The sequence below is a fragment of the Borostomias antarcticus genome (genome assembly GCF_949987555.1).
Source record: "Borostomias antarcticus genome assembly, chromosome: 22".
NCBI classification, from domain to species: Eukaryota; Metazoa; Chordata; class Actinopteri; order Stomiiformes; family Stomiidae; genus Borostomias; species Borostomias antarcticus.
The window spans coordinates 9,973,537-9,985,056 of NC_140255.1; the positions used below are offsets into that span (position 1 = coordinate 9,973,537).

The window sequence follows — 11,520 nt, forward strand, 5'->3', positions numbered from 1 at the left end:
CCCCAGCCCCAGCCTCTCTCCCCAGCCTCTCCCCAGCCCAGCATCAGCCTCTCTCTCCAGCCTCTCCCCAGCCCCTCTCCCCAGCCTCTCCCCAGCCCCAGCCTCTCTCCCCAGCCTCTCCCCAGCCCCAGCCTCTCTCCCCAGCCTCTCCCCAGCCCCAGCCTCTCTCTCCAGCCTCTCCCCAGCCCCTCTCCCCAGCCTCTCCCCAGCCCCAGCCTCTCTCCCCAGCCTCTCCCCAGCCCCAGCCTCTCTCTCCAGCCTCTCCCCAGCCCCTCTCCCCAGCCTCTCCCCAGCCCCAGCCTCTCTCCCCAGCCTCTCCCCAGCCCCAGCCTCTCTCTCCAGCCCCAGCCTCTCTCTCTAGCCTCTCTCCCCCAGCCCAGCATCAGCCTCTCTCCCCAGCCTCTCTCTCCAGCCCTAGCCTCTCTCCCAGGCCCAGACAGTGGAGTGTGATTCCTAAACCTGCTCAACATTTCTGAGGAGAATAATAAAGAAATAGAGAAACAGTGATGTTATGATGCGGATGCCCTGGGCTGCACACATAATCAACACAAATATAAAAACCCACTACATAAAACAAGTGAGCATGCATGATGATATTACCATAAAACACTTACTAACGGGGCGGCACACCACACACAGACACACACACACACACACACTCACACACTCACACACAGACAGACAGACAGACAGACAGACAGACAGCAAACAATGTCAGATCTGTGGAAATAACCCGATTTCTCTGGTGAGATCATCGTGATCCAGTTCCTCTGTCTCTCAGTGACGTGAGTCCCCCTCTGACGGCCCGGGCAGTGGAGCAGAGGGAGACTGTCGACACACACAGACTCTGGGCAGATAAATACCACGGCCCTGTGTCGGACAACAAGCCATCAAAAGATTTGTGTCCATTCAGAAGAGAGGGATTTCCATCCTCTAGCCTAAAGGCAGCAAATAGAGTTTAATGCATTTGTAAGTAGGGAACCAAATCCTCGCTCTACACTCTACTCTACTATGCTCTACTATGCTCTACTGTTCTCTACTGTTGGCTAGATAAGCTGTAGCTGTGTGGTGAGAGCATCGGCATTAGCTGACAATGGCACACTTTAGAGTTAGATTGATTGGGTATAAGACCTATAGAGTGTGGGAGCAGAAAGTCTCTTTACGGCTGTGGAGTCAGTGTTAGTGTTAGTAGTGTTAGTGTTAGTAGTGTTAGTAGTGTTAATGTTAGTAGTGTTAATGTTAGTAGTGTTAGTGTTAGTAGTGTTAGTAGTGCTAGTGTTAGTAGTGTTAGTGTTAGTAGTGTTAGTAGTGTTAGTGTTAGTAGTGTTAGTGTTAGTAGTGTTAGTGTTAGTAGTGTTAGTAGTGTTAGTGTTATTAGTGTTAGTGTTAGAAGTGTCAGTAGTGTTAGTGTTAGTAGTGTTAGTGTTAGTAGTGTTAGTAGTGTTAGTGTTAGTAGTGTAGTAGTGTTAGTAGTGTTAGTAGTGTTAGTGTTAGTAGTGTTAGTAGTGTTAGTAGTGTTAGTGTTAGTAGTGTTAGTGTTAGTAGTGTTAGTGTTAGTAGTGTTAGTAGTGTTAGTGTTAGTAGTGTTAGTAGTGTTAGTGTTAGTAGTGTTAGTAGTGTTAGTAGTGTTAGTGTTAGTAGTGTTAGTAGTGTTAGTGTTAGTAGTGTTAGTGTTAGTAGTGTTAGTAGTGTTAGTAGTGTTAGTGTTAGTAGTGTTAGTAGTGTTAGTAGTGTTAGTGTTAGTAGTGTTAGTAGTGTTAGTAGTGTTAGTGTTAGTAGTGTTAGTGTTAGTAGTGTTAGTAGTGTTAGTAGTGTTAGTGTTAGTAGTGTTAGTAGTGTTAGTGTTAGTAGTGTTAGTAGTGTTAGTAGTGTTAGTAGTGTTAGTGTTAGTAGTGTTAGTAGTGTTAGTAGTGTTAGTGTTAGTAGTGTTAGTAGTGTTAGTAGTGTTAGTAGTGATGTTAGTGTTAGTAGTGTTAGTAGTGTTAGTGTTAGTAGTATGAGTGTTAGTAGTGTTAGTAGTGTTAGTGTTAGTAGTGTTAGTAGTGTTAGTAGTGTTAGTAGTGTTAGTAGTGATGTTAGTGTTAGTAGTGTTAGTAGTGTTAGTGTTAGTAGTATGAGTGTTAGTAGTGTTAGTAGTGTTAGTGTTAGTAGTGTTAGTAGTGTTAGTGTTAGTAGTGTCAGTAGTGTTAAGTGTTAGTAGTGTTAGTAGTGTTAGTAGTGTTAGTAGTGTTAGTGTTTTTAGTGTTAGTAGTGTCAGTAGTGTCAGTAGTGTTAGTAGTGTTAGTAGTGTTAGTAGTGTTAGTGTTAGTAGTGTTAGTAGTGTTAGTAGTGTTAGTAGTGTTAGTGTTAGTAGTGTTAGTGTTAGTAGTGTTAGTAGTGTTAGTAGTGTTAGTGTTAGTAGTGTTAGTGTTAGTAGTGTTAGTAGTGTTAGTAGTGTTAGTGTTAGTAGTGTTAGTGTTAGTAGTGTTAGTAGTGTTAGTAGTGTTAGTAGTGTTAGTGTTAGTAGTGTTAGTGTTAGTAGTGTCAGTGTTAGTGTTAGTAGTGTTAGTGTTAGTAGTGTAAGTAGTGTTAGTAGTGTTAGTAGTGTTAGTAGTGTTAGTGTTAGTAGTGTTAGTGTTAGTAGTGTTAGTGTTAGTAGTGTTAGTGTTAGTAGTGTTAGTAGTGTTAGTGTTAGTAGTGTTAGTGTTTTTAGTGTTAGTAGTGTTAGTGTTAGTAGTGTTAGTAGTGTTAGTAGTGTTAGTGTGAGTAGTGTAAGTAGTGTTAGTGTTAGTAGTGTTAGTAGTGTTAGTGTTAGTAGTGTTAGTAGTGTAAGTAGTGTTAGTGTTAGTAGTGTTAGTAGTGTTAGTGTTAGTAGTGTTAGTGTTAGTAGTGTAAGTAGTGTTAGTGTTAGTAGTGTTAGTGTTAGTAGTGTTAGTGTTAGTAGTGTTAGTAGTGTAAGTAGTGTTAGTGTTAGTAGTGTTAGTAGTGTTAGTGTTAGTAGTGTTAGTGTTAGTAGTGTAAGTAGTGTTAGTGTTAGTAGTGTTAGTGTTAGTAGTGTTAGTGTTAGTAGTGTTAGTAGTGTTAGTAGTGTTAGTAGTGTTAGTGTTAGTAGTGTTAGTGTTAGTAGTGTTAGTAGTGTTAGTGTTAGTAGTGTTAGTGTTAGTAGTGTTAGTAGTGTTAGTAGTGTTAGTGTTAGTAGTGTTTGTGTTAGTAGTGTTAGTAGTGTTAGTAGTGTTAGTGTTAGTAGTGTTAGTAGTGTTAGTAGTGTTAGTGTTAGTAGTGTTAGTGTTAGTAGTGTTAGTAGTGTTAGTAGTGTTAGTGTTAGTAGTGTTAGTAGTGTTAGTGTTAGTAGTGTTAGTAGTGTTAGTAGTGTTAGTGTTAGTAGTGTTAGTAGTGTTAGTAGTGTTAGTGTTAGTAGTGTTAGTAGTGTTAGTAGTGTTAGTAGTGATGTTAGTGTTAGTAGTGTTAGTAGTGTTAGTGTTAGTAGTATGAGTGTTAGTAGTGTTAGTAGTGTTAGTGTTAGTAGTGTTAGTAGTGTTAGTAGTGTTAGTAGTGATGTTAGTGTTAGTAGTGTTAGTAGTGTTAGTGTTAGTAGTATGAGTGTTAGTAGTGTTAGTAGTGTTAGTGTTAGTAGTGTTAGTAGTGTTAGTGTTAGTAGTGTCAGTAGTGTTAAGTGTTAGTAGTGTTAGTAGTGTTAGTAGTGTTAGTAGTGTTAGTGTTTTTAGTGTTAGTAGTGTCAGTAGTGTCAGTAGTGTTAGTAGTGTTAGTAGTGTTAGTAGTGTTAGTGTTAGTAGTGTTAGTAGTGTTAGTAGTGTTAGTAGTGTTAGTGTTAGTAGTGTTAGTGTTAGTAGTGTTAGTAGTGTTAGTAGTGTTAGTGTTAGTAGTGTTAGTGTTAGTAGTGTTAGTAGTGTTAGTAGTGTTAGTGTTAGTAGTGTTAGTGTTAGTAGTGTTAGTAGTGTTAGTAGTGTTAGTGTTAGTAGTGTTAGTGTTAGTAGTGTCAGTGTTAGTGTTAGTAGTGTTAGTGTTAGTAGTGTAAGTAGTGTTAGTAGTGTTAGTAGTGTTAGTAGTGTTAGTGTTAGTAGTGTTAGTGTTAGTAGTGTTAGTGTTAGTAGTGTTAGTAGTGTTAGTGTTAGTAGTGTTAGTGTTTTTAGTGTTAGTAGTGTTAGTGTTAGTAGTGTTAGTAGTGTTAGTGTGAGTAGTGTAAGTAGTGTTAGTGTTAGTAGTGTTAGTAGTGTTAGTGTTAGTAGTGTTAGTAGTGTAAGTAGTGTTAGTGTTAGTAGTGTTAGTAGTGTTAGTGTTAGTAGTGTTAGTGTTAGTAGTGTAAGTAGTGTTAGTGTTAGTAGTGTTAGTGTTAGTAGTGTTAGTAGTGTAAGTAGTGTTAGTGTTAGTAGTGTTAGTAGTGTTAGTGTTAGTAGTGTTAGTGTTAGTAGTGTAAGTAGTGTTAGTGTTAGTAGTGTTAGTGTTAGTAGTGTTAGTGTTAGTAGTGTTAGTAGTGTTAGTAGTGTTAGTAGTGTTAGTAGTGTTAGTGTTAGTAGTGTTAGTGTTAGTAGTGTTAGTAGTGTTAGTGTTAGTAGTGTTAGTGTTAGTAGTGTTAGTAGTGTTAGTAGTGTTAGTGTTAGTAGTGTTAGTAGTGTTAGTAGTGTTAGTGTTAGTAGTGTTAGTAGTGTTAGTAGTGTTAGTGTTAGTAGTGTTAGTAGTGTTAGTGTTAGTAGTGTTAGTGTTAGTAGTGTTAGTAGTGTTAGTAGTGTTAGTGTTAGTAGTGTTAGTAGTGTTAGTAGTGTTAGTGTTAGTAGCGTTAGTAGTGTTAGTAGTGTTAGTGTTAGTAGTGTTAGTGTTAGTAGTGTTAGTAGTGTTAGTGTTAGTAGTGTTAGTGTTAGTAGTGTTAGTAGTGTTAGTGTTAGTAGTGTCAGTAGTGTGAGTGTTAGTGTGTGTGTATTATCCTTGGCGGGTCCTGTATGACAGCGATGCTATATCGTTACAGTATCATCACTATGACCATGAGATTGTGTGTGTGTGTGTGTGTGTGTGTGTGTGTGTGTGTGTTATCTCTGTGCTCCTCGCCTGTTGATACAGCGCTCAGAAGATGCTGGCATGTTTGGATTATGACCCTGTTCCTATCCCAGGCCAGCACACACACACACAGACACACACACACTCACACACACACATAGAGAAACACACACTCAAGCCCTGCCTCTCTCTCCCCAGTGATGGCGCCGGGCCAGCGTCAGCAGCTGGAGGAGGTGGTGTACTCGTCGCGGTACGCGCTGGGTCTGTTCTACGCCCCCCAGGACCGCCTCCCCCTCCGCTGGGCCGCCAAGTACATCTCCAACAGTCCCTGCATACGCTTTGTCGCCGTCGACGACAAGAAACGCGACACAGGTCGGAAGGCCGTCTGACTCAGCTCGTCTGTCTGTCTGGAATCACTTTCTCTCTCTCTCTCTCTCTCTCTCTCTCTCTCCCTCTCTCTCTCACGCGTCTCTCTCTTTGTCTCTCTCTCTTTGTATCTTTATGTGTGCATGTTCGTGGGGGTGAGAGATGAGAGGGAGAGAAAGAGACAAGGAGAGAGTAAGACTAGAGGGAGAGGGCGTTTGAGAGAGACGCCGCACTCGTCACTTCTCATAAACAGCAGCGTGCTGAGGGCGTCTTAATCACAGGAGCTGTTCCATATTACACTCTACACATCTCCCCTCATTCCTCTCCTCTGGTCTCTACCTCCCATCCACCCCCCCCTCCCTCCCCTCCATGTTCTAGTGCACGCTGGGATTGTTAATAAAACATCAGGACCTAGATAAGGAACCTTCATCTCAGTTCCTGGAACTGTCCTCCTCCTCCAGCTACCTCTTCCTCCTCCATACCCTCCTCTACCTCCCCTCCTCACCTCCCTTCTCCATCTCAGACATGTTAGTTGGTGTGTCCTCCAGCCTGACAGCAGGACTGCAGCTTTGCACCTCTTTGATCTCAGTCTCTGACTGTCTGACTTCATTACATCTCCGCTAGTGAGATCCCACTACCAAGGACACACTGGGCAAGGGGGTTGGGATGTAGTGTTGTAAACACTGTGTTTGTGTTTGTGTGTGTGTGTGTGTGTGTGTGTGTGTGTGTGTGTGTGTGCGCGTGTGTGTGTGTAGAGTCCCCAGACTGCGGGCCCTCCATGGTGGTCCACACCAGCGTGCCGTTCGGGGTCCGTCACCTGGAGAAGGACAAGGAGGAGGTGGAGCCTATCATCCTCGAGGAACTCGACAAGCTACTTCCTGGTCTGCCTCGGCCAATCAGCGTCAAGTGTCAGAAGTGGAGGTACTCCCAGGTGAGCGGGGGGGGTTTGCTGGATTTCGAGTCGGCACAGAGACTCTCATAGGTTTGACAAGGTGAAGGGGGCATGCCCCAATGGAATCTGAATGTGAAAACTGCAAGCATTCACAAATCAAGTGCACCTCAAGTGCTTCAAGATGTTTGACTTCCTTCAAGGTCTGTTGTCCAGTAAACATGCCGTTTCACAGCCAGTACCTCGCTGGCGGGGGTGTGTGTGTGTGTGCGCATACGTGTGTGTGCATGCGTGTGGGTGAAGATACTGATGGAACATCACGTTCCTTCTTCAAGTAGATCCGGTGTCCTGTTTACACGCTCGCCACGGTCTAAATCAACAGCACGTCTGTAACGACCTGTCCTCTGACGCTTACGTGCGGCGCCGTGTGTCTCAGAGTCGGACGCTCTGTCTCCTGTCTCCGTCCAGCCAGACCATCGTCCCTCCAAAGACGGTCCAGGGGAGCGCGGAGGAGGAGGAGTCAATGTTTACGCACACACACACACATACACAGAAACACATTCAGGCACATTCTAACACAAGCACATGCAAGGCACGTCTACGCGCACACACACCTACGCACGCACATTCTAACACACACCCTCACACTGTGTCTGAGCTGGGCTGGGGGTCAGAGGTGAAGGAACATCTGTGTGGGAGGCCACATCACTGGGAACGCTGGAGCACAGGCCAAGGCCCCCTGGAACTGGAACAGCTATGATAGACACACACACACACACACACACACACTGTCTCTCTGTGTCTCTCTGTCTTTCTCACACACACACACACACACACTGTCTTTCTGTGTGTCTCTCTCAATCTTTCTCACACACACACACACATACACACACACAGATTTATACTGTACTTTCTGGCTCCATGTCAGACACACAGGCAGTCGTTCTGACAGAGATCATTGTAGTTGTCCTCAGAGACCGAGCAGAGAGAGAGAGCATCTCCATGATGGAGTTTGTGGTTAACTGTTTGCTGTCAGCTTCTTACCTCCCTATTCACATTATCTTCTGTTACGTAACATCATTATACTGTACATCCAGCCGGCAGATTATTTTGATAGTGATAAGAGTGTTTATATTTCATTTGATCGCATGTCTTCCTCTGTCTTCTTCTCCTCTCCTCCTTCTCTCTTCCTCTTCTCCTCCTCTCCTCCTTCTCTCTTCCTCTTCTCCTCCTCTCCTCCTTCTCTCTTCCTGTTCTCCTCCTCTCCTCCTTCTCTCTTCCTCTTCTCCTCGTCTCCTCCTTCTCTCTTCCTCTTCTCCTCCACTCCTCCTTCTCTCTTCCTCTTCTCCTCCACTCCTCCACTTTCCTCTCTACACTCCTTCCTTGCAGAGAGACAGTCATTAGGGTCGATAATAATAGCTGTATGTAGTCTCTAACGAGGTGTGTATCATTGTGTTGGTGTGTGCGTGCGTGTGTCTCTGTGTATGTGTGCACACTCGCACGTACGTGTGTGTGTGTGTGTGTGTGTGTGTGTGTGTGTGTGTGTGTGCGCGCGGGGCGAATCGAGCTGTATATAGTTTGTGACGAGGTCTATTACAAGCCAGAGGAAATGGCTTCTGCTTCCTCCTCTCTGGAAGAGCAGCGTGCCCCGATGGTTATCAGCGTGCACGTATACCAGGCCCCACGTGCACGCACACACACACACACACACACAATTATTAGGGGAAAGGGGGAAGAGTAGAGGACAGAGCAGAGTTACACTAATAGTTCATCAGCGAGGGACAGTGTTGTCAATACTACTCAATACTCCAGCGTCACCATGGAGACCTAATTACTGGCTGGATGTATATTGGATTAGCAACTGTTTGATCACTGCAGTACTCTCTCTAACCTTCAGTGTTCTCTCGCCCTGCTTCACTTCCCTCCTCTCTCCCTCCCCTCCCCTCCCTCCTCTCCTCCCCCTCTCCCCCACTCCTCTCTTCCCCTCCCCTCCCCTCCCTCCTCTCTCCCCCTCCCCTCCCCCTCTCCCCCCCTCCTCTCTCCCCCTCCCCTCCCCTCCCTCCTCTCTCCCCCTCCCCTCCCCTCCTCCTCTCCTCCCCCTCTCCCCTCCCTCCTCTCTCCTCCTCCTCTCCTCCCCCTCCCTCCTCTCTCCCCCTCCCCTCCCTCCACTCTCCCCCTCCCCTCCTCCTCTCCTCCCCCTCTCCCCTCCCTCCTCTCTCCCCCTCCCCTCCTCCTCTCCTCCCCCTCCCTCCTCTCTCCCCCTCCCCTCCCCTCCCTCCACTCTCCCCCTCCCCTCCCCTCCCTCCTCTCTCGCCCTCCCCTCCCTCCTCTCCTCCCCCTCTCTCCCCCTCCCCCCCCCCTACCCTCCCTCCTCTCCTCCCCCTCTCTCCCACGTCCTCCCGTTCTCCCTCATTTGACCCCCCACACACACACACACACACACACAGGTGTCGACAGCGGTGGCTGACTGCCCGGGTCAGATGACCCTGCTGGCCCAGCCCCTGCTGGTGTGCGGCGGGGACGCCTTCACGCACTCCAACTTCGACGGCTGCGTGGAGTCGGCGCTGCAGGTCGTCGGCGTGCTCAAGTCCTCCCTCTGACGGCGGAGTCGGGCCGAGGGCAGAGTCGTCTCTGGGGGGGGGGGGTACAGTGGGCTTGTGGGTGAAGAGGGCCAGTGTTTGGATGGCGATACAATTGATTGATTCTCTCACCCCCCCATATGAGGGAAGGATTGATCTACCATGATCCCTACAATAACAGACAGTTGAATGGTCCACGTGCAGGAGAAGGCGCTGGGCTGTTGAGAACATACAGAGGAGGCTGGTCTGAACATGTGGAGACACAGTAAATGTCCCGTATAACACCAGGTTCAGATCTAAGAGCTGAGACGGATTGAGGCCGTTTGAGAAAGGAATATCATTGTTTCTGGAACTACCCGTTTGGACCGTTGAAGGTTATACATCTGGAGTCGAAAGATATAAATCTACAATATTCTACCTCAGTTTTAAACCTCAAATCTTATGGAGAGAGTTGGGAATCGCCTCAGACCTGCTGATTGGCCAACTGAGCCCTGAATGTTGTGAATGATGTAGTGATGACTGTTTCTGATTGGCTGAAATCTATAAATGTACTTCCATTGCTCCCATTGTTGTGGAAATCTGTAATAAGACTTTATATTATTATCTTTTTATTTGCATGTTTTGTGTGTGTGCATGTGTGGGTGATTACAGGTGGTACATTACATTACAATACATTACAGTAATTTAGTTGACACATTTATCCAAAGTGACACAATAATTGCATTTAATGTAGGTAGTCGGTGTGTACTACTACTCGCCAGAACTCACAAGTGCATCTCCTTTCTAAACACACAAGTGACTAAGAGTATAATCTTGTGTTAAAGCCAAAGCAAAAATATAGGGGGGCTTAACCATGGCCTGGAGGTAGGATTTTGCCCTGTAGGCTACAGTAGTACCAGAGTTTTAAACTGTATGTGAGCTGCTACAGGGAGCCAGTGTAGAGAAGGGAAGTTGTGTGGGAGAACTTGGGGAGGTTGAACACCAGGCGAGCAGCAGCTTTCTGGACAGGTTCCAGAGGTTTAAAGGCTGATGCCGGGGCCCCAGCAAGGAGGGAGTTGCAGTAGTCCAGGCCGGAGATGACCAGAGCCTGGATGAGCACCTGCACTGTTTCGTCTGAGGAAAGGGCGAATCTTCCTGATGTTGTTGCTGCAAGAGCGTGTAACGGATGTGATATGTTAAAAGAATGACAGTTGGTCATCCAGGGTGACACCCAGATTCCTTGCTGTCCGAGTTGGCATCACCACTGTGTCATCAATTCTGAGGGCCAGGTCCCGGTGCGGGCAGCCCTTCCCCGGGAGGAACAGCAGCTCAGTCTTGTCCAGGTTGAGCTTGAGGTGATGTGTCGCCACCCACTCCAAGATGTCAGCCAAGCACCCAGCTATGCGTGTCTCCACTTTTGTGTCAGAGGGGGGAAATAACAGGACCAACTGTTGCCATTCGGCACCTGAATGACTATCTAGAACATCTAGTGTACATAGAATATCTAGTGTTCACATAACCACATGCAAATGTCAATATACCTCCCCCCCCCGGGTTATTTATTTATTCATATCCATATATAGCATGTACATAATCCATCAAGACCAGTATCTATATTATCTTACCCCTACCTTTATAGTGTATAGAAATGGTACTTATTGTGTAATTTGTAACTTGTACATTTGTAACTTGATTGAGTTTATCTGTATTGAGCATAATCTTGGAGCCGGCAGCAACATTTCACTGTAACTGTACTTGTGCATTACATGTGATAAAGAAATATTGATCTCAATCTTGATCTTAGTTGAAGATAGCGCACATTCAAGTGTTTTTGATAGAAAGGATAGAAGGGAAACCGGTCTGTAGTTTTTGAGGTCAGGAAGGGGTCAACTTCAAGTGACCATCTCTTCAGGACGGGGGGTGACTCTGGCGGTCTTTATAAGCAGAGGGAAAGCATCCTGATACAAGAGGTGTGTTGATGAGGTGCTTTAGGAAGGGAAGGAGTTTGGGCGCAAAAGACTGAAGGAGAGAGGAGGGGACAGGGTTTAGGGAGCACGTGGTGGGTTGAGGACCTGGTTAGGGAGAGGGCGGGGAGGGAGGTACGGTGGGGAGGGAGAGCAGAGAGGCGGAGGGTGGAGCATCGACCGGGGGTTGGGGAAAGAGGATGTGAAATCGTTACACCTGTACCATGAGGCTGGCAGAACAACACCTTCTCCCAGAGAGATGCCCCCCCCCGCCCACCCTGCAGGCACACAGAGGGTGAGAGGGCCCTGAGCATGACTGGGGAAGGGGAACACGGCTCCTGACGGGGGGGGGGGGGTGAAAGAGGAGAGGCAGAACGGTAAGAGCAATGGCAATTAGGGTGAATGACAGACAAGAGAGAGAGGAGCGAATTGAGAGAGAAAGGGTGACTTAGAGACAGAGGGAGGAAGAGTGAAAGAGGGAGACGAGAGAGAGAGCTTTCGCTCTAAGGCGATGCATAATTTATCTTCGTCATCCTGAGAGGGGGAGAGAGATGGAGCATGTTCTCAGTCGGTTGGCTGCTCCTGCCTCAGCCTTGCTTCTTCCTTGCATCATCTGCCTGCCCCCCCCCCACCCCCCTCCCTCATTACCTCCCCTCATCCCTCCCCCGTTCCTCCCTGCTGGGGGCTTTGATCTTTTTATAGCAGTTGATAAGAAAGAATTGGTTATGGATGAGGAGAGGAAGACAGGAGGAGG

The 11,520-nt window shown here is 46.6% G+C and overlaps 1 protein-coding gene across 1 annotated transcript in view; it reads left to right on the forward strand.

Moving 5' to 3' along the window:
• Nucleotides 1–8,942, forward strand: part of rnls (renalase, FAD-dependent amine oxidase) — a 19,790-nt gene extending 10,848 nt beyond the window's left edge. The window contains exons 5-7 of the mRNA XM_084455806.1: nucleotides 5,188–5,361; nucleotides 6,111–6,286; nucleotides 8,692–8,942. Coding sequence (XP_084311932.1) covers nucleotides 5,188–5,361; nucleotides 6,111–6,286; nucleotides 8,692–8,844 — 503 coding nt within the window. The 3' untranslated portion in view covers nucleotides 8,845–8,942. The remainder of the gene's footprint in view (nucleotides 1–5,187; nucleotides 5,362–6,110; nucleotides 6,287–8,691) is intronic.
• The last annotated feature ends 2,578 nt before the right edge of the window (nucleotides 8,943–11,520 follow it).